The following is a 21,328-nucleotide window of genomic DNA, read 5'->3' on the forward strand; positions in this document are numbered from 1 at the left end:
GAACTGTATTTACCAGCTAAATCTTCAAATGAAATATCCTAAACTTTACGGATCATATAAAATATAAACTAAAAATCTTCTCAATTATTTTATAGCCATTTACATAGAGAATCCTCTCCCTTACCAGTTCCTGCAACCTAATTGGGCTCATGCATATGTGATCCAAGCTCGATCGGCTAGGCAATTTACAGTTTTATTATAGAAAAAAAAATGCGCTAATTAGAACTACTCGGGTATGCACACTAAGAAGAAAGATTTTAATTGATGTGTATTCTATGGACAAATATTCGGTTCACTGTAACAAACGAGCGTATTCCATCATTAGTGTTGATTTCCTGACTGCTTCCCAGGCTTTAATGGCAAAGGAAAACCTAGTGTGAAAGATTAGGAATGAAAACGGACGTCACGGTGACTTAATTTACAATTTAATACCATGATTTTTCCGTTAATCCGGCAGGTCCAAATGAATGTCTAGGAAGGGCTAGCAGCTTCGCTTTCAATTGTGGAATAGTTTCCTCGTAGCTCGTCCATTGATCGTTTGCCGAAGTCCAGTCGAGTAAAGAAACAAAATTGGCGCCATCATCCGTTTTGAATGAGTCACTGAATTGTTCGCTTGAGATCTGAAGCCTCGATTTCTTGAAAGCCATTTTATAAAATTTGTGAGTCTGTTTCAGCATCTCTGGGACAAGATCACTCGGTTGGGCTCGATTGTAAATAGTCACCAGGTGAGGCATATGATCGACAACAGAGTCTTCGCTAGCCAAATTAGGCTTCAGCATTTCAGCGGTTTGAAGTAACCTTTCACGAAAAAGAAATTATACGTTTTTCTAATGAAAAATTAAATCTGTAAAATAAATACCTGATGAGGTTGGGATCTCCAAGAGAATCTTGCACCACTATAAGGATGTGGCAAATGCAGTAAAGAAATGACAACAATTGTAGGGACTGAACCTCCATTGATGTTCCCACACAGGATGACTCCAGCTTTGGGAGATTTTCCTTATAGGTATCTCTGAAAATAATGATAATGCTACTGAATCAACAGTCACTTTAAATCAGGATTCAAATAAATTACTTGGAGTAGTTTGCAACAATTTCTCTTTCTGCAATTGCAGCAGAGAGTAATGGTTGGCAGTCTAACCAGATTACACGATCTTCAGTCACATAAGCATCCAAGCCTATTGTCCCTGTCAAGCCTTTCATTTGCAGATGTGATGTAGCAATGGAGAACATGGTTTGTTTGACGATGGTCCTACAACTACAGTGAAAAATCAGAAAAAATTCAAAAACGATAAAATTTATAAAAGTACTTTGATGCTGCTAGGTGTGAGAGAACAGATGATTTTCCTGACCACTGTAGACCAACACAACCAACCACCAGAAAATCTGGATTATCTGTAAGGAATTCATGGAGAGAATCTTGAAAGGCCAAGTCTTCACTGAGAAGCTTGACCGGGGCTGTCATGATAACTGTGGCTGTATTGTCAGAATCATCTTTTCTTGCAGGAATCTTGAATGCGTTTCTGCTCAAATTGTCACTGCTAACTGATGATTTTACTTGATGCACAGGAGACAAGCTTCTAGTTTCGTTGGCTCTTGTTTTCAAAAGGATCGTAGGAGGAGCGATATCGACGTTGGCAGATTGCCTATTTTTACCACGATAATTTGAGCCATATCCTGAACGATCTCTTTCATCTCGTGATGGTTTGTACAAAGACTGTTTGCCTCCTTCTCTTCGACTTTTCCCTCGAGAAGATGAATTCGTCTCAGGCTGCGACATTTGTTTGTTTTCTTTTTTCGCAGCACGACTGACGCAAGTTGTTCTTTCTTTTCTCGCTAGGTGATTGGACCGAACGAAATCAAGCTGATAAGAAAATAATTAAATATTTAAAATTAATCAAAAAATTAAATTTCACGAATTTTAATAAATGTTAGAATACTGAAGAAGTTAAGATTAGTCAATAAAAACCAGAATTTTTCCTGATTTCCTTGATTATTTATTTAGGGGCAACGTTGTTAAATTACAGACGAAATATTTAAAATGTGCTTTTGTTTTGTTTTTTCCCTTGTGAATTTGTGATTGTTGATAAGAAAAGCCCCTCATTCCGGCGATGGAAAGCAAAAACACTGCCAAAACAGATTGCGGATGTGATCCTTACCTTTTATCCTTAGTGGAAACTAATCAGGGCCAAGAAACTACAGTAAGGAAATCGAGTAAAACTGGTCTTTTACTGGCCTCTCTCACTGGAGGTGCCGCTATTATTCTGAGTGCCGTTTGTTTCCCTTTCGTTTCCCCTGCTTTGAGACGAGTAAGTTAAATGTTCTTATTTTAAAGAAATGCTTTGAGTAATTACTTGCACTTCATCAGGTTGTTCTGCCCTATGTTCCAGCAAGCACACAACAAGTTGAAAATGTGATGAAAGCTCTTGCAAAAAGCCATGCAGGAGGGCGAAAGTTAATTGATCTTGGCAGTGGAGATGGAAGAATAGTAAACACATTCATATTTTTCTTTTTAAAACAAAAACTCACATTATTCATTGGTCGAAGGTTTTGGCCGCAGGGCAAAAGGGCTTCCAAAGTCATGGGGTTGAACTCAACACTGTACTTGTTCTCTATTCCAAGTTGACTGCTTGGAGAAACAGAATTACAAATGCAACCTTTAGCAGACAGGTGAATAACATACAAGTACCAATTTCGATGTTTTAATAAAATTTTTATTTTCACCTATACTAGGATTTATTCAAAGTAGATTACACAAAATATAACAACATTGTCATCTTTGGTGTTGAAGAAATGGTAACTTTTGTTAATTATTTTATATGATGATATAAATAAATGATTCCTTAATTTTTTTAGATGCCAGAATTAGAGCAATTGTTTGAGAGATCTTTGAAATCTTCGAGCCAAGTCATTGCGTGTAGGTTTCCTCTGCCAAACTGGAAACCTTCACACGTCATCGGTGAAGGGATCGACACAGTTTGGGTATACGAAGTGTGAAAGGAAACAAAACAGTCCAACCGAATTCTAGTGTATTTATATCAAACAAATAAAACCCTCTATGAATAGTTACTAGTTGCACTATGATTATTTGCACATGGTGGAAAACCAGTTTTTGCACTTGCCACATGTTTCGTTAACACACATGGGACACCGGGAAAGTAATTGACCCGTCACACGAGGGCCTTTCTTTAAATGATTCGAGACTAGATCGGCCAGCGCTTCGATAAAAATTGGATGATCGTTAAGAGCCGGAAGTCGGCGATAAGTCTCTACACCGAGCTGGACATTTTAAAAATATTCATTAATACTTGGATGACCTCGCAAATTGAAAATGTTTTTAACCTTTTTGGCTAAATCTTCTCCATATTCGATGTCTAATTCGTGAAGAGTTTCAATGTGATCGGAAGTGAAAGCGATAGGGACTAGAATGAAATGTTTCTTCCCACTTTTGATATAACCTAAGAAAATAGCCAAACGCCCCCAAAGGGAAATGAATGATTTAGAAAGAACGCTCATCCGTTGAATAGATATTGCATGTGTTTATACTTTCAATGGCTTTATCAGTCGCCGGTTCGAGCCAAGGCAGTGGCCCGACCTTTGATTGCCACACTAATCTGTAAGGGTTGGCGTGGTTGAGTTTGCTCATAATGAGCTGGACTGTGGCTCCTACTTCGGCCGGGTAGGGATCCCCGCGGTTAACAGTCTAGTCGGAAAAACAGCAGCAAAATTGATAAACAAAAAGAATATACCGACAAGAGAAGATAAGACTCACCCGCAGGGGAAGAGAATGAGCGGAAAAAAGAATGATAACTTGATCTCGAATTTCAGGATCGATACTTTCTAATTCTTTTTCTATGAGATGGACAAAGGCGTCGACCAGCAGGGGATGTGTTCCCCAACGATCAATCACACTCCAGTTTAATTTCGTGGTGATGTTACTTAATTAAAAAATTAGCATTCAAAAACAATTATTCCATTTAGAGTTTTTGATGAATAAAATCTGCATTTGTTTAAATATATCAATTTACCGCTCGGCGTAATATTTGTATATGGCGTTCATACTGGAGCCGGTTGTCGTGCAACTGTAATGGGGGTACTGAGTGAATGCAATGGCTCTCTCAAGGTTATCCTTTTCCATCTGCTCTAAGGTTATCTCCGTGAGTGGATTTGCATAGCGGAACCCGACATAGGCCTTGTGGGGAGCCGATTCTGGGCAAATCTTGTCCAGTACAGCACACATCATGTCTCCCTTAATGAATAAATCAGAACGTCAGATTTAATTTCCTTTTTCTTAGGTGGGTACGCAGCTTTCGAATCTAACGTAGAAAAAGGGGAAAAATAAACCTGTTTGCGTGTCCATTTTAAAATTGGCGAACCACCACCGATTTGCCCGTATTTTTCTTGGATATCTGGTGTCCGACGTTTTGCTATGTACGGTCCTAACACACTTGGGGACGCGGGGCAAAATAAAGAGAGAAAAAAAAAAAGGAATGTGTTAAACATCAACCATACTCGGTGAGGTGGAATGTTGATTATGCACATCTATTTAGTGACAGTACCTCTGGAAAGGCAACTGAATGATATCACGGTCCATGAACAGGTTTTTCAAAAAGTCGCCAACCTCTGGCAAAGTGCTTGGGCCACCCATGTTCAACATCAGGATACCTGTTTTTGCACGAGTGTCTGTTGTGGCAGTCCTGGTATTGCGATTATTATTCAACCAGTGAGTTGCACTCATCATCTTCATCACTCCATTTGGCAGAAACCTTTTGGGCTTGGAGATTACTGCTGCAGATCGACAGAGTGCTGTGGAGGCCATCATTGAAGTCTGCATCACAGATATTACACATATTACATAAGCGAATATGCATTCAAGACATGTAGTGTGGTCATGATATCAGTATGCACGAATGTAATATATTTGCAAACAACCATGAAAACGTTGGTTAAAAAGAGATTGTTGATGGACGGTATTGCAATATAACGACAAATTCAATTCATGTCATTGTACCTGATTTGACAATGGCGTGAGCGACAGACTTGGGACAAGTCTATACGAGATTCGTGGGGACTAATGTATGTGCGTGCTCGTCGCACGACCCAAATGATGTCAATCGCCTTTAGAATTCCCTCTTCCTCATGCGACCCCCACACGATATCTCTCCATTATCAAATGTTGACGTTTGGAAACACGAGATGTTTACATTAAAATTGAAAATAAGAAAAATTCGGCCATGTGCCGGCGTTGCCAAGTCTGCAAAAACAATTGATTTCTCCGTTTTTCTGGCTTAGGAGCAGATTGATATTATCATTTTTACGCATTTTTATGTATTGAATGTCAATCGTCACGATGTATTACGTATTACAAAACTTTTACGGGTAAAAGAGATGAAATTATTTCTTTATTTTTTTTTCTCCAACCTGAGCATGAAGACCGATAAACCGTACGTGTGTTGGTGGCGTCTGATGCCGAATCGAAACAGGTAACTTTGACGAGGGGTTGAAGGGGGCGAAAAGAAACAAACAAATAAATGAAGAAGAAGAAGAAGAAACACACACGAGAAAATACAAACAATAGAATTATGTAAAAGACGATCAATAGAGATGATGATGCATACAAACACGCTCGCACTCGACAAAATTAGCCGTACACACTTACAATAAAGTTCAATCGCAAGAAAAACAAATTCAATCCAGTTGCCAAATATAATCAGAGCACACACACAAATAAGAAATGAAAGGAGAAAACAAAAAAAGACGATTTTTATAGCAGCACACGTCGTGTGTGTGTAGCGAGAGACAGAGAGAAAATGTATGTATATATAAAGTTTGTGGATTCAGGTACTGATTGTGTTTTTCATTCTTATTTTTTCGCATGTTTGAATTAGATCCTAATTGTAAAAAAAAACGTCGTGGGATGAAATAAAAGGAGAAGGTTGGTGGATTGAGTTGGTTGTGTGTCACGACCCGAGTAGAATCGAAGGTGAGACACACACTGAGGCGACCAAAAAATGAAATTGAACAAAAATTGTTGTTTTTTAAATAAAAAATGAGCCCTTTAGCAACCAGAAGGAACTTTCTTACTTTTTACTTTAGCAGTTTGTTGTAGTTGTGTTGTGTAGGTGTGGTTGGGTACGGTCGAAATATTACTAGAAAGGAAAAAATTGTGTTGAGCGACTTTGTTTCGTCTGTTTTGTTTTTTTCTGAAGAGATTTCGGAGGTAAAATTGTAGATTTAATATTAAATGGTGGTGTGTAGGAGGAGAAGGTCAAATTAAAAATTGAAAAATCCTTTTGAGCTTGACTTCTTGAACGGGCAACGGCGGAATGGCGATCCCTGAACATCGTAATTAACAACCAGAGAACCGAGGAGGAAAAATAAAAGAAGGTTTTGACAGAGAATTCATTCGAGGGTTTTGTTGGTGGTGGTGGTGGTGGGCGGAGAAACAAAAGATCAACGAGGTAGACAGAGCAGCAGCAGTAGGTAGCAGTAATAATATAATAAAATAATAATAATAAATCTGACGGATTGGAACTGAATAATAAAAAAAAACTGAACAAGTCGTTCTGGGATCTGGAGGAGGAGAAGAAACAAATCAACGAGGTAGATCTCTGTGTATATTAGTGGTGTGTGTAGATCCCGCGTGAATGATTTTTCAAACCATACTGTTTTTGTTTTTTGTTTTGTTTTTTTGGAAAATTTCGAATTTTTTTTTTGTACCATTCAGGAAAATCAGAATTGTTTAAAAAATTCAATTAAATTGAATTCTTTTTTGCGTTATTTAAAAAAAAAATTGGGTTGTTTCTTCTCAATGGGCTTGTTTTTTTTTTTTTTCGAGGAGTGGTGGTGGTGGATTCAGAAATCATATTTACATTGTAGTAAGTTATATATAAGTATATAAACAGTAAGTGGAGAGAAAACAAAGAGAATAGTAGAGTAGTAGAGTCCTGAGAAATGCTTTGAGCATTTTGAGCGCGGATTTTTTTCTTCTTTTTTCTTGTGGTAGTGGAGGATTCTGGGTGTGTGGTTGGATTGGACAAACAAAGAGAGAACAACTGTGACTCGCTACAACCGAAAACAAATAAAGGGGGTGATGGGAATTTCAGACAAATTTGTGTAAAAAAGAGAAAACAAAACAGAAAATGATTTTTTTCACCTTCACGACAAAACACACACACACACACACGAAAATTAATTATTTAATCCCGATGAAAAAAAAAAACATTCTTTTTTTTTTGTACTTTTGACACAAAAAAAAATATTTCCAAATTTCTTCACCGGGTAAATGAAAAAAAAAAATCATTCGCTTCCGGATGGAAGCCAAAAAAGCGTTATAATATACAATACAAGAGGGCGTTAAATGCTTAAATGTAAAATACGTATTTGATATTTTTCTCAAAAAAAGGGAAAGAAAAACGAAAAAATCCAATAAATGGTTGTTGTTGTTGTGTGTGTGTGAGTTTCAGTCTCTCTCGCGCGCGATTATTTTTAATTATTATTACAATTTGTGTATGTGTGTATGTAAAAAAAAAAGGTCTCGGGGAAGATGGCCGTCTTGGACAGGTTTACCCGTAACTGTTGTTGTTCCTGGGAGGCTGCTGAGAAGGAGGTGGTGGTGGAGTTGTTGGAGGAGGGCAAGGATCGGGGCAGAACTGGGAGCAAAAAGGAGGTTGGAGTGCAGAGGGGGGATAGAGATGTATTTTTGTAAAAAAATCTTCTGTTTTCATCTTCAATTTCTTCTTAATAAAACACACACACACACACACTTTTCAGGTTGAAATGACCAGCTGTTGTTGTTCTTGGTCTCCTGTCCCCTTTGGCGTCAACGTCGTCGTCGTCGTTTGGCCTGTCCTGTTGTTGTTGCTGCTGCTGGAACTCACTACACTCGCTACACCACCGCCACCACCACTACCCATCACGGCCACTACTAATCCTGAGTCGTTCATCATCTGATGGTGATGGTGGTCGGTGTGACAGATACCCGTATCGTTGTCTTCTTCTTCCTCCCGCAAGGATCGACGACTGTTGCTGCTGCTACTGTCACTGGTGCAACTAATGGCCTCACTACTACTCCGCTGCTGCTGCTGCCGCTGGCTGTTGTTGCTGGTCGTCGTCCGGCTGTCCAAACTGTGCAACGAACTGTCACCTTCGTCGTCGTCGTCATCGTCATAGTCGTCGTGACTGTGCAACGAACCCTGTCGGCGAAGGTGGTGCTTCCGTCTTCGGCGGCGCCGATTGCGGCCGGAATAATCCAAACTCAGACACGTCGTTTCAGTGGCTTGAGAGAGGATCGTTCCGTCCAATCCGCCGACCATCATGTGGTCGTGGTGCTGCTGGCCGACGACACTGTGAGAAAGAGACAAGAGGGGCAATTCACTACGATCCGCATCGTCGTCATCGTCTTCCTCCGCTTCCTTCCGGTTCGTTATTGTCGCTGTAATGGGCGGAGTTATGATTCTTCCGGCAACACTTCCACGAGATCCAGACGGATAACCTCCTTTGGTATCCAAATGAGACGGCATTTCCTCGACCGGAATCGTGGCCAGCATCGGGACAAACGACGCCATTTCCAACATGGTGGCATCCGCCGATCGTTCGCTGCTGTTCCGCAACGATCCGTTCCGCCGCAGCGGCTGCTGCTCCTTTTTCAGGCGGTGGTGCTGGAACCGGCCGTTGCAAACTGCCAACCCGTTGACACTGGCCGACGCAGTCGTCGCTCCGGTGGTCTCGGCGGACGGAAGTTGCTGGATCTGAGAGCCTGCCAGTTGCGAAGACATTTGCTCCGTCGGCGTCATCCGCTTGATGCAACGAGTCCGCAGGATAACGGTGGTGCAACAGACGGTCACCAGGAGCATGCTGACGGCCAACCCGATAAAGGCGCCCAGGTAGAGCTGGCCCGATGGAGTGGCAGGATCGCTGGCGTTGGCCTCTTCGTCTTTTGGACGGGTATTGCCTTCCGGTTGGTTCGGGGGGAAAGAGCAAGTCAGGGCCGGCTCTGGAGTGAGAGGACCCCAACCGACAGACGTCCGGGCTTGCATCCGCACGTAGTAGACTGTCCCAGGATCGAGTCCGCGCAGTTGACTCCTCAGCCACACTCCCGACTCCTCTTTCCTCACCCAAGTGTCGATCGGCGCTTCCGGATCAGTGGAAATCAATATGGCGTATCCGAGGATGTTTCCTTTCACTGGATGGGGAGCCTTCCAAAAGAGCTGCCCATTTGTTGTCGTCGTCATCGTCGTTCCGGCACTCGTCACATCGACCGTAAAAGAGAGATCCAGCGGAGGTCCTGGCAAATCAGCCAGGGTCCTCGCATCAGCTGCTGGACTGCTGTAAGTGCTGGAACGCCCTTGGCGGTCGTGCGAGCGGATGCTGATCCGATACAGAGTGAAGGCCGTTAAATTGGTCAACTGGACTTGATGACCCGTGCAACGGACAAACTGGAACTTTTGCACTGGCTCGCTCGACGATTCCGTCGGAATGGCCACGTAGCGGATCGTGTAGTAAAGGACGTTGGCCGCCGATTCCGGCGGAAGGACCTGCCAAGACACCTGGATGGCGTTGCTGGACAAAACTTTCGTCTCGATTCGGACAGGTCTCGGATCGGATTCTGTATCTTCCTCTTCGTTGACGTATCCGGCGGCCGAGTCGTAATTCCACAATGTGCGGATGCTGGTCACTGACGACCAACTGCCACCTTCCTCCTCCTCCTGGTGGTCGTCGCTTTTACTCGCCAATTGAAATTCGTAGACGGATCCGGCCTTGAGACCGGTGATCCATCGAGAGCCGGAAGCGGCCGGAAGGATGACAACGGGACTGGTCTCTCGACTACCCTGGATTCGATAATTCAACTGGATCTGGTTGCCGCGCACCGGTTGTCTGCCGACATTGTCCCACGTCACCAAAACTGACGTGGCATTGACGGCCGTGAGTTGGACGTCCGGATTCGACGGCGGAAGTTTCGGCGAGGTAGAAGGAGTGATGGTGGTGGTGGTAGTCTCGGCATCCGCCATGACTCGGGGCATTTCCACAGTGTACCACTGGCCAGGTCCGGCTCCGTTCATGCTGCCGGGCAGGACACGGACGTCGTACTTGCGCCCTGGATGCAATCCGGTGATGGTGTATTCGTGGACGTCTCCCTTGACGACTTCGATGTCAAACTCCTTGTTACGGTGGCGTCGATATTGGATCTTGTAAAAAGAGACCGACGACGCTGTGCTGGACGAGCCGGATGCGGAGGAAGAGCCTAGCCGTCGCCACGTGACTCTCAACGTGTTTGGAGTGAGCGGGAGAAGAGTCACGTTGGGGGCCGTGGGCGGCAGGGTCCTGTTGGGAGGACGAGGTAGAGTGGTCGGTGGGGATTCCGGCGGATCCGCTTTGTCGGATGGGTTGTTGTTGCTTTGGGTGGTTGCCGTGGTTGGGGTGGAAGCCGATTGGATCAAAATCGCTGGATTAAAAATGAGCTTGTACGATGGATCCGAGGCCGATTTGCGGACGTAAGCCCGAACGTAAAAGGAATAATTGGCGTTGGGTTTGAGATTTTCGATCCTGTGGCTGGAACTGATGGCCACGTCTTGGTGTTCCTCGTTGTTGTTGTTGCTGCTGGACGGTCCGCCGCTCGAGTGCTGGCCAGACGACAGCGGCATAAAGTGGACGGTGTAGGCCTTGACGTCGTCGACGGGCACGTTGCGCGGAGGATCCCACGTCAACATGACGGACGTCGGAGTCAAGGCCACCGCTTTGAGGTTGGAAGGCGGTTCAGGCCGGGTGCCTTCAGAGACGTTGACCAGGAGCCGGGCAGAAACTGAGACCACACCGGCCCGATTGCCGGCCTGGCACTGGTAAATGCCGGAATCACCCGTCACCGTATTGGATAAAACCAGTTCCGAAAATGTCCCGCCGTTGCGAATCCGGTTTTTGATTCGGCCGCCAATCGGAACGATCCGCCCATCCTAAATTTCATCATCAAGGAAATGGGGAAAAGAAAATTAGATTGGATAGAAATTGCATAAAATAAACCAGACAAAACTCGATCCAACTCGATCCTACAAGGCCACACGATCCTGCCCACTTTAAATTACATAACACAGTTGTGAAATTTTTTTACCTTGAACCATCGAATTTCCGGCGCCGGAATTCCGGTGACTTCGCATTCGAATCGAACCGTTTTGGCCGTGGGAAAGACCTGGGATTTGGGCACCCGAAGGAATTGCGGCACAGTGGCAACGTGGACATTTGTCGATTGCGTCACCGAAAGACCGGCAACGCTGCTGTCGCCGCCAGTTGTGGTCATTGCGACACAAGTGTAACGGCCGGCCATCGATGGATTGACATCCGTCAACGACAAATAGCCCGGCCCGGCCGTTGATCCCGTCGGTCCGTGTAACCAATTCGGTTGGGCGGCGGTTGCTATCGTCAACGAGGAGGAATTGAGAGTCCATCCGAGCCCGGCATTGGTGGTGCCCGTCGCCAGGCATTCGATGGTCACGTTGCCTCCCTGGACGACCCACAAGTCGTTGGGCGGAGGCGGTGAAATGAATTGCGGCAATCGACTGCTGCTGGCAGAAACAATTGTCTCGTCTCCATCCGTTCCAGGAAGTGTGGGAGTTGTTGGATTATTATTGACGACCAACCGCCCGGCTTGGCTCCTTCGCTCCTTGTCAGCCAATTCATTTCGAGCGACGCATCTGTCAGTCACACACTTAGAATTTTTTACTTTTTAAATTGAAATGTTTGTTTACCTGTAAATTCCAGCGTCGTCGGATTGGACGTTGTAAATGTGTAGGATCCTGCCGGAATCCAGACTAACAAATCTAATTTCGGGCTCCTTCTCTACCTGGACCGATAAGTGAGTGATGATGGAGCCATTGACATTGGGTTTTCGGTTGTCGGTTCCGTTGTTAACCTCGTCGTCATCATCTCTGCCAGTCGATTGATCGGAACCGACAGGTGCTCCATCCTTTTCCCACGTGATTTCCGCTTCCGGCACTGATTCAATTTCGCAGGCGAATCTCGCGGGATCGCCCGTTTCGACGGTCGCGTCAAGCGGCCACGTCGTGAATTCTTTCGCTAAAACTAAAAGAGAAAATAAAAAAAAATTTTAAGTTTAGTTAAAAAAGTGTTTTATTCTTTTGGGTACATATTGACGAAATGACGATTCAAATATCCACCACTCAAACGACTTCCTTCCGGCTACTTGTTCAATCCGTCCAAATGGCGGTCGGTCGCGCTACATTCACGAATAAAATTGGGGACAGAGAGAATGGTCGCAAATTCTTGTATGTGTGGGTAAGAGAATTTGAATCATTTCCCTCCCAGTTCACATGTCACAGCCGATTAGGGACGACCATTTTGTTATTTTGGTTGGTGGGTGTCAAAAGATCAAATGGCCGACCTCCTCGGTCTGATTCAATCTCGTCCAAGAGGATAAATAAACCCCCCCGAAAAATTTCGTGAGCGTGGCTGAATGAATGAATGAATAATTGATTCCAACACACATAAATGTGTGTGCCATCTAGTGACTGATGACGGGACAATTTCCATCACGCCAGGGATGGGCTTCAACCGTTTTTCTAAAAAAAAAAGGGAGGAGTTGAGAGCCACCCACTGAAAACCAAAATGGCGCTCGGGAATGATGACTGGAGATGATTGGATGAGGGCGAAATAGTTAACAAGATGCACACACAAACAATTTCATTCATTCATTTTTTCTCCCCCCCCCCTTTTTATTCACATTCCTCCATTTCCCCAGTTTTCTCGCCCTCCTTACACAACAACAACAACCAGGTCACTTGCCGTCCAGTTTCTTTTTAAGGGCCAAATTCCATTCGGGAAAAGAAAAAACGGGAATATCCATTTCGTGAAAATGAGCCAAAAATTGCGTTTCTTCTTCATATAAGTTGACGCTCCCGTTTGGTCCGGGGCACAGCAACAGCAGGCTCGTCGGTTGTTGTTGTGCCCGCGTAATCACGAAGGGAAGAAAAAACCCAGAGGGCACAAACACACGGTACGTGTGTACGTGTGTGGTGTCCGGTGTGGTCTTTGGTGGATAGACCCCCCCTCAAAAAAACCTTGGAACTTCTTTTTGGTGGGGGGGCTGGAAGGCGAATAAGAAGAAGAAGAAAACTCCGCCCACCTTCCAAAAAAGAAACGCGCCCGTTGCCCTTGGGAATGTTGCTCTCCTTTTTTGTTTTTGCATCATCAAAGTGTGTGTGTGGTTCTTCTTCTTTTAGTTCATTACAACATGTTTTTGTTTTGTTTCATTTCCTCCTACAGAGAAAAATGTGTGTGGGGTGGTGGTGTGAGTCACAGCGCCGCCACTGGCGTCGTGACAATCGGCCGACTTGTTTGTCTCTTAACAAGAGCGGACATGGCGCGAAATTATTTCAGGCTAAACACATCAAAAACTATTTGATATCAACGTTACATCTATCAAAGAAGGGGGGCTGTTGTGTAGAGAGAGAGAGGCGAAAGACCGCATTGCTACACTAGTACCGGATGCTACCGCCAGGGGAGCCCCCGTAAAACCCATGTTGTTCTTTCGTTCGTGCTGCTGGGATGAAATGAAAGTTTTTTTCCCGAAAAAGAAAAAGTTGGTTTAAAAAATTCACCTGCGACTCGAACGGAAACATTTCGCGAAATGAAAGCTCCTCCGCCGGAATTGGAAGAAGAAGTTTGTTTTTGCTGCGCCAGGCAGTTGTAAATCCCTTCGTCCGAACTCGTCCGTCCAGATCGTTTATGCAACACCTGCGGGAAAAATGAAAAATAAAATATTTATTTTTCGAGAAAAAGAAAGAAAAAAAAATTGAATGAAAATTATTATTATTATTTTTTTTTGGTTGAGAAAACATTTTTCGGGGTTTGTTGGACGAGAAAAACGGCGGAAATCCCGCCGGCCTTTTTTTTTTTTCAAGGTGGGTAAAGTTTTAGAGGAAGGAAACCCATTTTTTCAATTAACCGTTTTTCGAGCAACAACAACAACAACAACATTTTCCAAGGGAAATGGTTTCCTCGCTCGAGGGGGTTGATTTATATATTACATTTGATTGATTCCGATTGAAATTTTTTGGGGGGTTCTTTCTCACCTTGTCAAAATAAAGAGATCCGTTGGCTAAAATGTGTCGTCTAGAATCGGGCAAAACGATGGGCATTCCGTCCTGGAACCAGTGAATGTCGAACGCAATGGGCTCGTCCAAATGCTGTTGAGGTTGTTGTTGTTGCTGCTGTTGACTTGTGCCGTTGTTCCGGTCAGATGAAACGTTGGGAGGAAGAGGAGGAGGTAGACGGACTAGGCAATCGAGTCGGGCGCTTTGACCGCGCGCCACGACCACATCGTCCGGCTCGTGACTGAAACCCAACGTCGTCGTCGTCGTTGTTGTTGTAGTTCCACCACTACCCGGTGCTTCTGCTGTTTCCAAAATAAACAAAAAATTTAGTATATTTTACATAATCAAATTTTTGGTCGATAAAAAGAATTTCCAGGAATCTATTGATTTTACTCCACTTTTTTTATACAATAACAAAAAATAATCGAGTCTAAATATCCGCTCTCTTTCGGTGTACAACAACAACAGTGATTTGGGAGGAGGATAGTAGTAGAGGCTAACAGGAGCGGCTTTTTGTTTGTTACCCAAGGCCTACACACACACTTTTCCCTCTCTCTCTTTCCCATTCTATTCGTTATCCCCTTGCTTCTTCCTTCCTTTCTTCTACGACGCAATACGAACACACACACACAATCTCAAATTCCTTTAGGCCTTGTTTCTTCTTCTCCTTTTACTATCTGCGTAGTACGCAGTTTTTCTTCTTCTTCTTGTATGCCATTCCGGAAGTGATGATCATGACGTAAACCCAAAAATCCACCCAACCCCCTCATTTCCACCCGCCGAGGAAAAATTCACGGCCGTTCATTTGCAATCGAGTTTCAATGAAAATGGGAAGACGAAGAAAAAATCTCTTTGAAAGGAAGGAAAAAATCAAGGTTGATTTGGGAATTTTATTTTTTCGTCACACCACAGAAAAACCCCAACAAAAATTTTTAAAAAACTTAAAACCATTAGCCTTTAGCCTTACTTGGTCATCGTCGCTCTTTTTTTAGAATTTTAATTCAAAATGCGACCGACCGGTTTTCTGGTATTATATAAACGAAAAAAAAAAATAAAATAAAATGGGTAAAAAAATTCCCCAAGTTATATTATCCAGCAGAAGGGGCGCCCTACTACACAGCGCACAGCCGGATGATGAAAGAAGAAGCTCCGCCCACTCCACGCTAAAAAGGTTTCCCCTCCCTTTCTCTCTCTCTAGTCGAAGGAGGGGGGAGAGAAAAAAGAAAATGGAGAAGTTTTTCTTCTTCTAGGAATCGGGAGGAGGAAAAAAAGGGAAATTTTGCCAAAATGGCCCCCCCCCCCCACTCAATAAAGAAGAGTGGGGAATAATCAATTTCTAATGAAATGAAAAGGAGAAGAGACGAACCGTCATAGAAATCGGCTGCATTGATGACGATCCACCACCAACTCGCCAAGAGGAGCAGGTGGAGGCTGATGAGACGCAACGGCGCCATATATCCTGAGATTCATGAGAGCGACCACACACACACACACTGCAGGCAGATGATGAGACGACACAACATCTAATCCTCACGACCAACTAATCACACACACACACCAAAACATCCAGCGGAAACACAAACAACAAATCCGGAATTTCACTCGTCGTTTTAGCCAGGGAAATTCCACACACACACGATCGTCTCTCTCTCGTTATAGATTCCTTTTTCACTCACACACACACACGATTATAGATAATAAAAATGTGCCAATACTAAATAAGTTGGTGAACGAGGGGAAAGATAATTCTGATTATTTCGACACAAAATTGCGAGTTTTCAAAGAGAGACGCACAAAACGGAGAGAGACGCCACGCGACGATGTGATCAGTCCGACGCTTCGAATGGAACTAAACTCGACTTGTCCTTGGTAGGAGGAGCGCCCCCCTCTCCTTTCCTCCCCTCTTTCTATATATTTCTCTCATTCTCTTTCTATTTATCTCGTCTTCTTTCTACTCCATTCTTCTTACTCCCCTTCACATGGTGTGGAGAAATGGGACGCTGGCGGTGGCGCTGGAATCTGTGTGTCGCCCACCTTCTCGCAGTCGACACTAGCGCCACCACTTTGCAGTGGCTAACACTAAATGGTGAAACGGGCCAATTAAAAGCCCAAAAATCAAAATGGTGGGAAAGCCAACTGGCTAAAGTAGTTAACTGTTTGTTGTTGTTGTTTTCACTTCTTCTTCTTCTTTTTTGGGGGTTTTGGTTATTTCTAACGATTCGACCAAAAGGAAAGCAACTGGAATAAAAACACAGCGGCCACTCCCAAAAGGAAAAAAAAGAAAAGAGAATCGATTCCGTCGATGCAGCAGACGACATTTCGTTAATTACACGATAAAACAGTCACCCAGATGATGATAACAACAACAACCGAAATATATATATTTGTTAGAGACTCGAAAAGAAAAAAAAGGTCAATGGAAAAAGAAAAGAAAAAAATTCAACATGTTGCTTGTTTCTTTTTCGTCTTGTTTTGTTTCTTTTGGCTTTTTCGGTGGTGGGGGGATGACATTTGAACCGATGAGAGATGCTCAATTTCACGTCAACAAAAAAATGCGTGACGCAATCAAAAACAGGAGAGTAGGAAAAGGGTATCGAGTTCTCGATTGTGTCGTAAGCAAAAAGGGGAAAAAACAGAAGAAGCGCAGCAGAAAAATGCTTCTATTTATGTTCGTTTTCCCTGTTTATTTTACTACTATTATGTGTACATATTTCCATTATTTTATGTCAGACCGCAGCGGACCATCAAAAACCCGCCCGAAAATAAAAGAACACGAATAAAATAAAAAGAGGAAAAACAACTGGTGTACTGTTGTTGTTGTTGTTGTGTGTTGGCAACCAACGGGCAATATAATCACGGCGGCATTTCATTTTCGGCAGGATTTCCCCAACGTCTCAATTCGTTCATTTTTCCACCAATCAAACAATCAACGAGGATTTAATTCATTTTAAATCAAAACAAGAAATACTAAAATGATCGACTCACCCAGCCGATATACACCCAAGTGAAAGAAAAACTGGCAGCTCACAACACACACGCACAATGTCGCATATGCATATACATACCGAGAATTCGTCTTGCGTAAAAAACCATCTGACATGTGTCAGGTTTTGACTAGAAATGGGCAATCGCCTTTTTCGTATACTATAAAGTCTGACGTGTTTTTTATTCCTTGGCTTCAAGTGCGGATCAAACAGTGGCCCTTGAAAACATTTCAGTCTCCGTGTGTGACGGCTGTGCGACTACAGTCCACGTGTAATTCCAGGGATTAGATGTCAAGCTGGAATTGAAACGCCCTTGTATTTCATTCCGGGAAAAACGGAATAGACGAGCTTCCAAACGCGTGCATATGTATACAAAATTCAAAAGGTTCTTTTCAATATTTCCGACATCATCAGCGCATCACTGCATCAGTGACCCGGGATGCTGCTGCCCAACGCCGCCGATCCATAATTTAAACACGCGCACCGGATTTGATTCCGGTAGATTTTCTAAATTTTCGTTTGGTGGATGAGAGATACTCTTCGGCGAACCTCAATCATCAACCAACGACATTCTCCTACACATTTAGAACTTTGGCCTTTTTGTTATATATTAGACAGTTCAGCAGATACATTTATAACGTTCGGTAGTAGCATTTTCCTGATCCTTCAGTGGCAGGATCACGTCACAGATTCGGTTCCAGGAACGAAGAGGGAAGCGAATGGTGTGGGCCCGGACGTCATTCAATCCGATCCCTCCCAAAGGGAGAAGAAGAAGCTAAGAAGAGAAAGGCAAAGTTGATTCAGTGCTGTGTTCATCTCAAACCCACACAGTACACAGTAGACAATATCGAAAGGAAATCAAATAAAGATGACTCGACTCTCGCTTGCGCGTGTATACATACGTGTAGGCGGTTGAAAGGTCACAGGTTATACGAGCGCCATACACACACAGAGAGATGATTCATCTAAATAACATTCGCGTTCAACAACGCCCAACAAGTGAATATATAAATGGGTTGAGCGCATCACGCCACGCACCAAGGCGCCATTTTGTTTTACCCGATGAACTCGTTTCGGATTCCCCGAATCTTATACAAGTTATTACTCATTTGTTGTTTAAAAAGAGGAGGAGGGGAGGAATCTTATGTAGTAAGACCATCACGTCCGGTCGCCCACACCATCGGTCGGATCTTGCCTATTTTTACACACATCAACAATTGCGGGAGGTCATTGGGCTGTCGCAATAACGAAATGCGAAACGACCGACGAAAAATACAAAATTCGGCTCCGCACGCGTTCAACTGGTATACCGAATTGAAATGAAGGGACGCACAGAACTGGAATTGTGGCGGATTGAAAACCGTTTTGAATCCGCCGAAAAAAGAAAAAGCGCATGAGACGTGGGAGAGCTTGTTGCTGCGCCCACCAACCCACCAGTGCACAGAGTGAGAGGAGTGAGAGCAGAGAAAAATGATAATATTATTTAGGACAGGACGGCAGTCGGGACTGGCACTGCGGTCTCGTCTGTTTGTTGCACGTGAGAGCTGCCAGAATCAAACACAACACACAACGTTCGTCCTTCTTTATTTTCAACGTTTAAACTGTTTGCCACCCACCAACTAGGATCTCTGTTTCTTCCCAGTGTTCCGTCCAATTCTTCCCTTACGAAAATAATCAAAAAGAACAAATTCTGTTTGTTTTGGCATTGAAAGAAAATTGAATCCCGAAAATTCAGAGAATCGCCAGAAAGAAAATTATACGGACGAGGTGGACCCGAAGACTTTGGACCCGACCCGACTCGACCCAACAGCAGTGGCAACCGTTTAATCAAAGGTAACATTTAAGTTCCACCTTCTAATTCCATTTTCTTTCTTTTTAAAATTCCCCTTCAAATCCGCACCGATGTTTACCATTCCCTCCCTCTCTACAATGCGCGTGTGTGTGTACGTACACACAGAGACAATGCATACGGTGTGTGTGTGCAAGACTCAATGCATGTCCCCATTCCAGCGTTTCGGCTGGTGTGAGAGATAACGTGATTTCTCTTCGGCTGTTGCTATGGGCGCGCGTGCCCAACGACCGAAACTCGAAACGAAATAGAAAGTCCTCCCGAGCCCCCTACCTCCTTTTGGCGAAGGGGGGGGGGGATAGCAGCAGCACGGCAGTAACGATCTTGGAAAAGGGCGTTGCTCCCTCTCTATATTTACGCGGGACACGCACGCAGGCAAGACAGCAGAGTCGCAGCTGAAAACGATCAGCTGTTTTGGCGCAAGCTGTCGACTCTTACGAAACTACAAATGCGCTGACTCAAACGATTCTAAATTTAAAACTTGTTCGTGATTCGTGATTCTCGGACGATGCGAATTTCTAATAGATGCGACGAATGTTAACGACTTGTACACTCGACTCATTTTTTCGACATTCAGGAAAAGGAAATGACGGGCAAAGTGGTGGCGATCAACAAGAGTCAGTCTAAGGAAGATGATTCAATCCAATATTTCCGGCCATCCAGCGGTGACGGCGGCGGCGCCGTCGGTGGTGGACGACCAAGACGCCGCCGTTTCGCCGAGTGGCTCCCGTGGAAATTGTTTCAAGATCAAATGAATCCAGACAAGGCCAATCACGGCTGGTTTATCGGCCGCTACGCCCGCGAATGTCTACACATTCTGCCCAATTTGCCAACTTGCATCAAGTGGCCCTTCCATCAGACGTCAGTCCTCGAGTGGCATCAGGTTCTTTTCTGAAAAAAACATTTTCTGAAAAATCGAATTAGAAATTAAATAAAAATGATTCAAACAGGTGGACGAATCGCTGAGGGAGCCGGGCATCTACTACGGATACCGTCCGGAAGTGTCCAGCTGGATGGAGTGCTGCCACAGTCTTTTCACGGCCAACAATGAAACGCTCAATTTCTGGACCCATTTCTTCCCGACCGTCTTCTTCATCTGGCGGACGGTCCAGTTGGCCGGCCAGTGGAACAGCAAGGACGACCTTCACTCTGCTGAATACGCTCAATCCTTCATGGCCTACATGATGACGGCCATTTTGTATCCGTGCATGTCGGCCGTGGCTCACGGTTTCTCGGCGTTGAGTCACCGGGCCAGGGCCGTCCTCTTCTTCATGGACTACGCCGCCATCAATTTCTACGCCTACGGATCGGCTCTGCTCTACAGGTCCTACGTCCTGCCGGACACGTGGATGGAGAACGAAACGGGCACCAACATTTACCTGACCGTTTGCTTCAGCCTTTCGCTGGCCTCCACCGCTCTGACTTGCACCAGCCGGGCCTTTGTCCGTGACGTCGTCGCCCAGCGTCTCATGAGATTGGCCGCCTTCACTTTGCCTTACATTTGGGTTTCCATTCCGCTTTTCGCCCGGCTCGTCAATTGCTTCGGCTTCGACGAATCCACTTCCTGCCCGACGCCGGACACCCTCAGGGCCGCCAAGTATCACTTGTGTCAGGTGATTGTCGCCCTGATGGCCAGTTTCTGCTACGCTTCCCATTTGCCAGAACGGGTCATGCCCGGCACCTTTGACTACGTCGGCCACTCGCACAATTTGCTCCACATTTGCGGAGTGACGGCCACTCTGTTCCAGATGGAAGGCGCTCTACTGGACATGGAAGTCCGTCGCTCTTTCCTCACCCAAAATCATTTGGCCATGGTGGATCCTTACTGGAATTTTTGGGTGCCAGTCATTTTACTTGCCGGACACGTCCTACTCATCGCCGGATTCGGGCTCTACATTTACTGGAACGAAGCCGCTACTGTCGAGTGCGAAAAGAAGAAATTCAAATGTCATTAGATAATTGGATTACGACACAACACCACCCACCACCACCCTACCAAAAACGATAATTGATCCAGACTATTTTTGTACAAATCAGCTTGTTCAGCATTGACGTATATCATAACAACCCAGAACTGTACAATCAAACCTGTCAAATTATTACTATGGGCCAACTATGTAATAGCTAATACCACCACGTAATAACCTGCGACACCTTTAACTTGCCAATATTTACCTTCACAAAATGATAAGAAAATGCCCCGAACTTTGGCAGAAGCACCAACAACTAGGTCATAAAAAGAAAGAAGGGATAATTATTTTTTACTGTATAATCTTATATAACACAATATCAGGTCTTTTATCGATGAAATAAACAAACTACGGATTTAGATTATTTTTAGCAAATGCTGCCTTCCACGTGCGATTTTTCAGGTTTGGACAACAAGGACAAAT

The 21,328-nt window shown here is 44.3% G+C and overlaps 5 protein-coding genes across 6 annotated transcripts; 2 read left to right on the plus strand and 3 right to left on the minus strand.

Annotated features, from left to right (window-relative positions):
- Positions 1-250: 250 nt before the first annotated feature.
- LOC124200950 (protein SMG9-like) lies at positions 251-1,852 on the minus strand. Its single transcript, XM_046597351.1, has 5 exons — positions 1,311-1,852; positions 1,076-1,258; positions 860-1,012; positions 433-798; positions 251-371 (listed from the first exon to the last, which is right to left on the minus strand). The coding sequence occupies exons 1-5, from the start codon at positions 1,778-1,780 to the stop codon at positions 293-295; spliced, it is 1,251 nt and encodes a 416-aa protein (XP_046453307.1). The 5' UTR covers positions 1,781-1,852; the 3' UTR covers positions 251-292.
- A 185-nt stretch (positions 1,853-2,037) lies between these two features.
- On the plus strand, positions 2,038-3,069 carry LOC124200952 (ATP synthase subunit C lysine N-methyltransferase-like). The gene is made up of 5 exons (XM_046597354.1): positions 2,038-2,309; positions 2,369-2,488; positions 2,548-2,670; positions 2,734-2,796; positions 2,857-3,069. Exons 1-5 carry the CDS (start codon positions 2,112-2,114, stop codon positions 2,995-2,997), a joined length of 645 nt encoding a protein of 214 aa, XP_046453310.1. The 5' UTR covers positions 2,038-2,111; the 3' UTR covers positions 2,998-3,069.
- Positions 3,013-5,251, minus strand: LOC124200951 (ferrochelatase, mitochondrial-like). Its single transcript, XM_046597352.1, has 8 exons — positions 5,012-5,251; positions 4,560-4,828; positions 4,345-4,447; positions 4,029-4,249; positions 3,773-3,938; positions 3,547-3,703; positions 3,343-3,458; positions 3,013-3,279 (listed from the first exon to the last, which is right to left on the minus strand). The coding sequence occupies exons 2-8, from the start codon at positions 4,820-4,822 to the stop codon at positions 3,085-3,087; spliced, it is 1,221 nt and encodes a 406-aa protein (XP_046453308.1). The 5' UTR covers positions 4,823-4,828; positions 5,012-5,251; the 3' UTR covers positions 3,013-3,084.
- Positions 5,252-5,383: 132 nt separating this feature from the next.
- Positions 5,384-15,961, minus strand: LOC124200947 (protogenin-like). Of its 2 annotated transcripts, none has more exons than XM_046597344.1 (6): positions 15,469-15,961; positions 14,082-14,401; positions 13,608-13,743; positions 11,739-12,072; positions 11,105-11,684; positions 5,384-10,949 (listed from the first exon to the last, which is right to left on the minus strand). In XM_046597344.1, exons 1-6 carry the CDS (start codon positions 15,554-15,556, stop codon positions 7,770-7,772), a joined length of 4,638 nt encoding a protein of 1,545 aa, XP_046453300.1. In that variant the 5' UTR covers positions 15,557-15,961; the 3' UTR covers positions 5,384-7,769. The 2 variants fall into 2 exon arrangements, with proteins under 2 accessions (XP_046453300.1, XP_046453299.1); XM_046597343.1 differs by having other exon boundaries at positions 14,082-14,404.
- A 2,532-nt stretch (positions 15,962-18,493) lies between these two features.
- On the plus strand, positions 18,494-21,266 carry LOC124200953 (membrane progestin receptor gamma-like). The gene is made up of 3 exons (XM_046597355.1): positions 18,494-18,919; positions 19,513-19,818; positions 19,886-21,266. Exons 2-3 carry the CDS (start codon positions 19,522-19,524, stop codon positions 20,888-20,890), a joined length of 1,302 nt encoding a protein of 433 aa, XP_046453311.1. The 5' UTR covers positions 18,494-18,919; positions 19,513-19,521; the 3' UTR covers positions 20,891-21,266.
- The last annotated feature ends 62 nt before the right edge of the window (positions 21,267-21,328 follow it).

The sequence above is a fragment of the Daphnia pulex genome, chromosome 8, assembly GCF_021134715.1.
Source record: "Daphnia pulex isolate KAP4 chromosome 8, ASM2113471v1".
Lineage (NCBI taxonomy): Eukaryota > Metazoa > Arthropoda > Branchiopoda > Diplostraca > Daphniidae > Daphnia > Daphnia pulex.

Bases quoted from the DNA above. Each gene is read 5' to 3' on its own strand.
- LOC124200952 (XM_046597354.1), top strand. From the start codon at position 2,112: ATGGAAAGCAAAAACACTGCCAAAACAGATTGCGGATGTGATCCTTAC. The intron at 2,489-2,547 runs GTAAACACATTC...CATTGGTCGAAG, and splicing joins GCAGTGGAGATGGAAGAATA to GTTTTGGCCGCAGGGCAAAA. The intron at 2,671-2,733 runs GTGAATAACATA...CACCTATACTAG, and splicing joins ATGCAACCTTTAGCAGACAG to GATTTATTCAAAGTAGATTA.
- LOC124200947 (XM_046597343.1), bottom strand. From the start codon at position 15,556: ATGGCGCCGTTGCGTCTCATCAGCCTCCACCTGCTCCTCTTGGCGAGT. The intron at 12,073-13,607 runs GTGAATTTTTTA...TTTCTCTTTTAG, and splicing joins TGTTTCCGTTCGAGTCGCAG to TTTTAGCGAAAGAATTCACG. The intron at 11,685-11,738 runs GTAAACAAACAT...TGTGACTGACAG, and splicing joins GACGACGCTGGAATTTACAG to ATGCGTCGCTCGAAATGAAT.
- LOC124200953 (XM_046597355.1), top strand. From the start codon at position 19,522: ATGACGGGCAAAGTGGTGGCGATCAACAAGAGTCAGTCTAAGGAAGAT. The intron at 19,819-19,885 runs GTTCTTTTCTGA...TGATTCAAACAG, and splicing joins CAGTCCTCGAGTGGCATCAG to GTGGACGAATCGCTGAGGGA.
- LOC124200950 (XM_046597351.1), bottom strand. From the start codon at position 1,780: ATGTCGCAGCCTGAGACGAATTCATCTTCTCGAGGGAAAAGTCGAAGA. The intron at 1,013-1,075 runs GTAATTTATTTG...CATTATTTTCAG, and splicing joins ATTGTTGCAAACTACTCCAA to AGATACCTATAAGGAAAATC. The intron at 372-432 runs GTATTAAATTGT...CTTTCACACTAG, and splicing joins GGATTAACGGAAAAATCATG to GTTTTCCTTTGCCATTAAAG.
- LOC124200951 (XM_046597352.1), bottom strand. From the start codon at position 4,822: ATGATGGCCTCCACAGCACTCTGTCGATCTGCAGCAGTAATCTCCAAG. The intron at 4,448-4,559 runs GTACTGTCACTA...CGCGTCCCCAAG, and splicing joins ATTCAGTTGCCTTTCCAGAG to TGTGTTAGGACCGTACATAG. The intron at 4,250-4,344 runs GTTTATTTTTCC...TTATTCATTAAG, and splicing joins TAAAATGGACACGCAAACAG to GGAGACATGATGTGTGCTGT.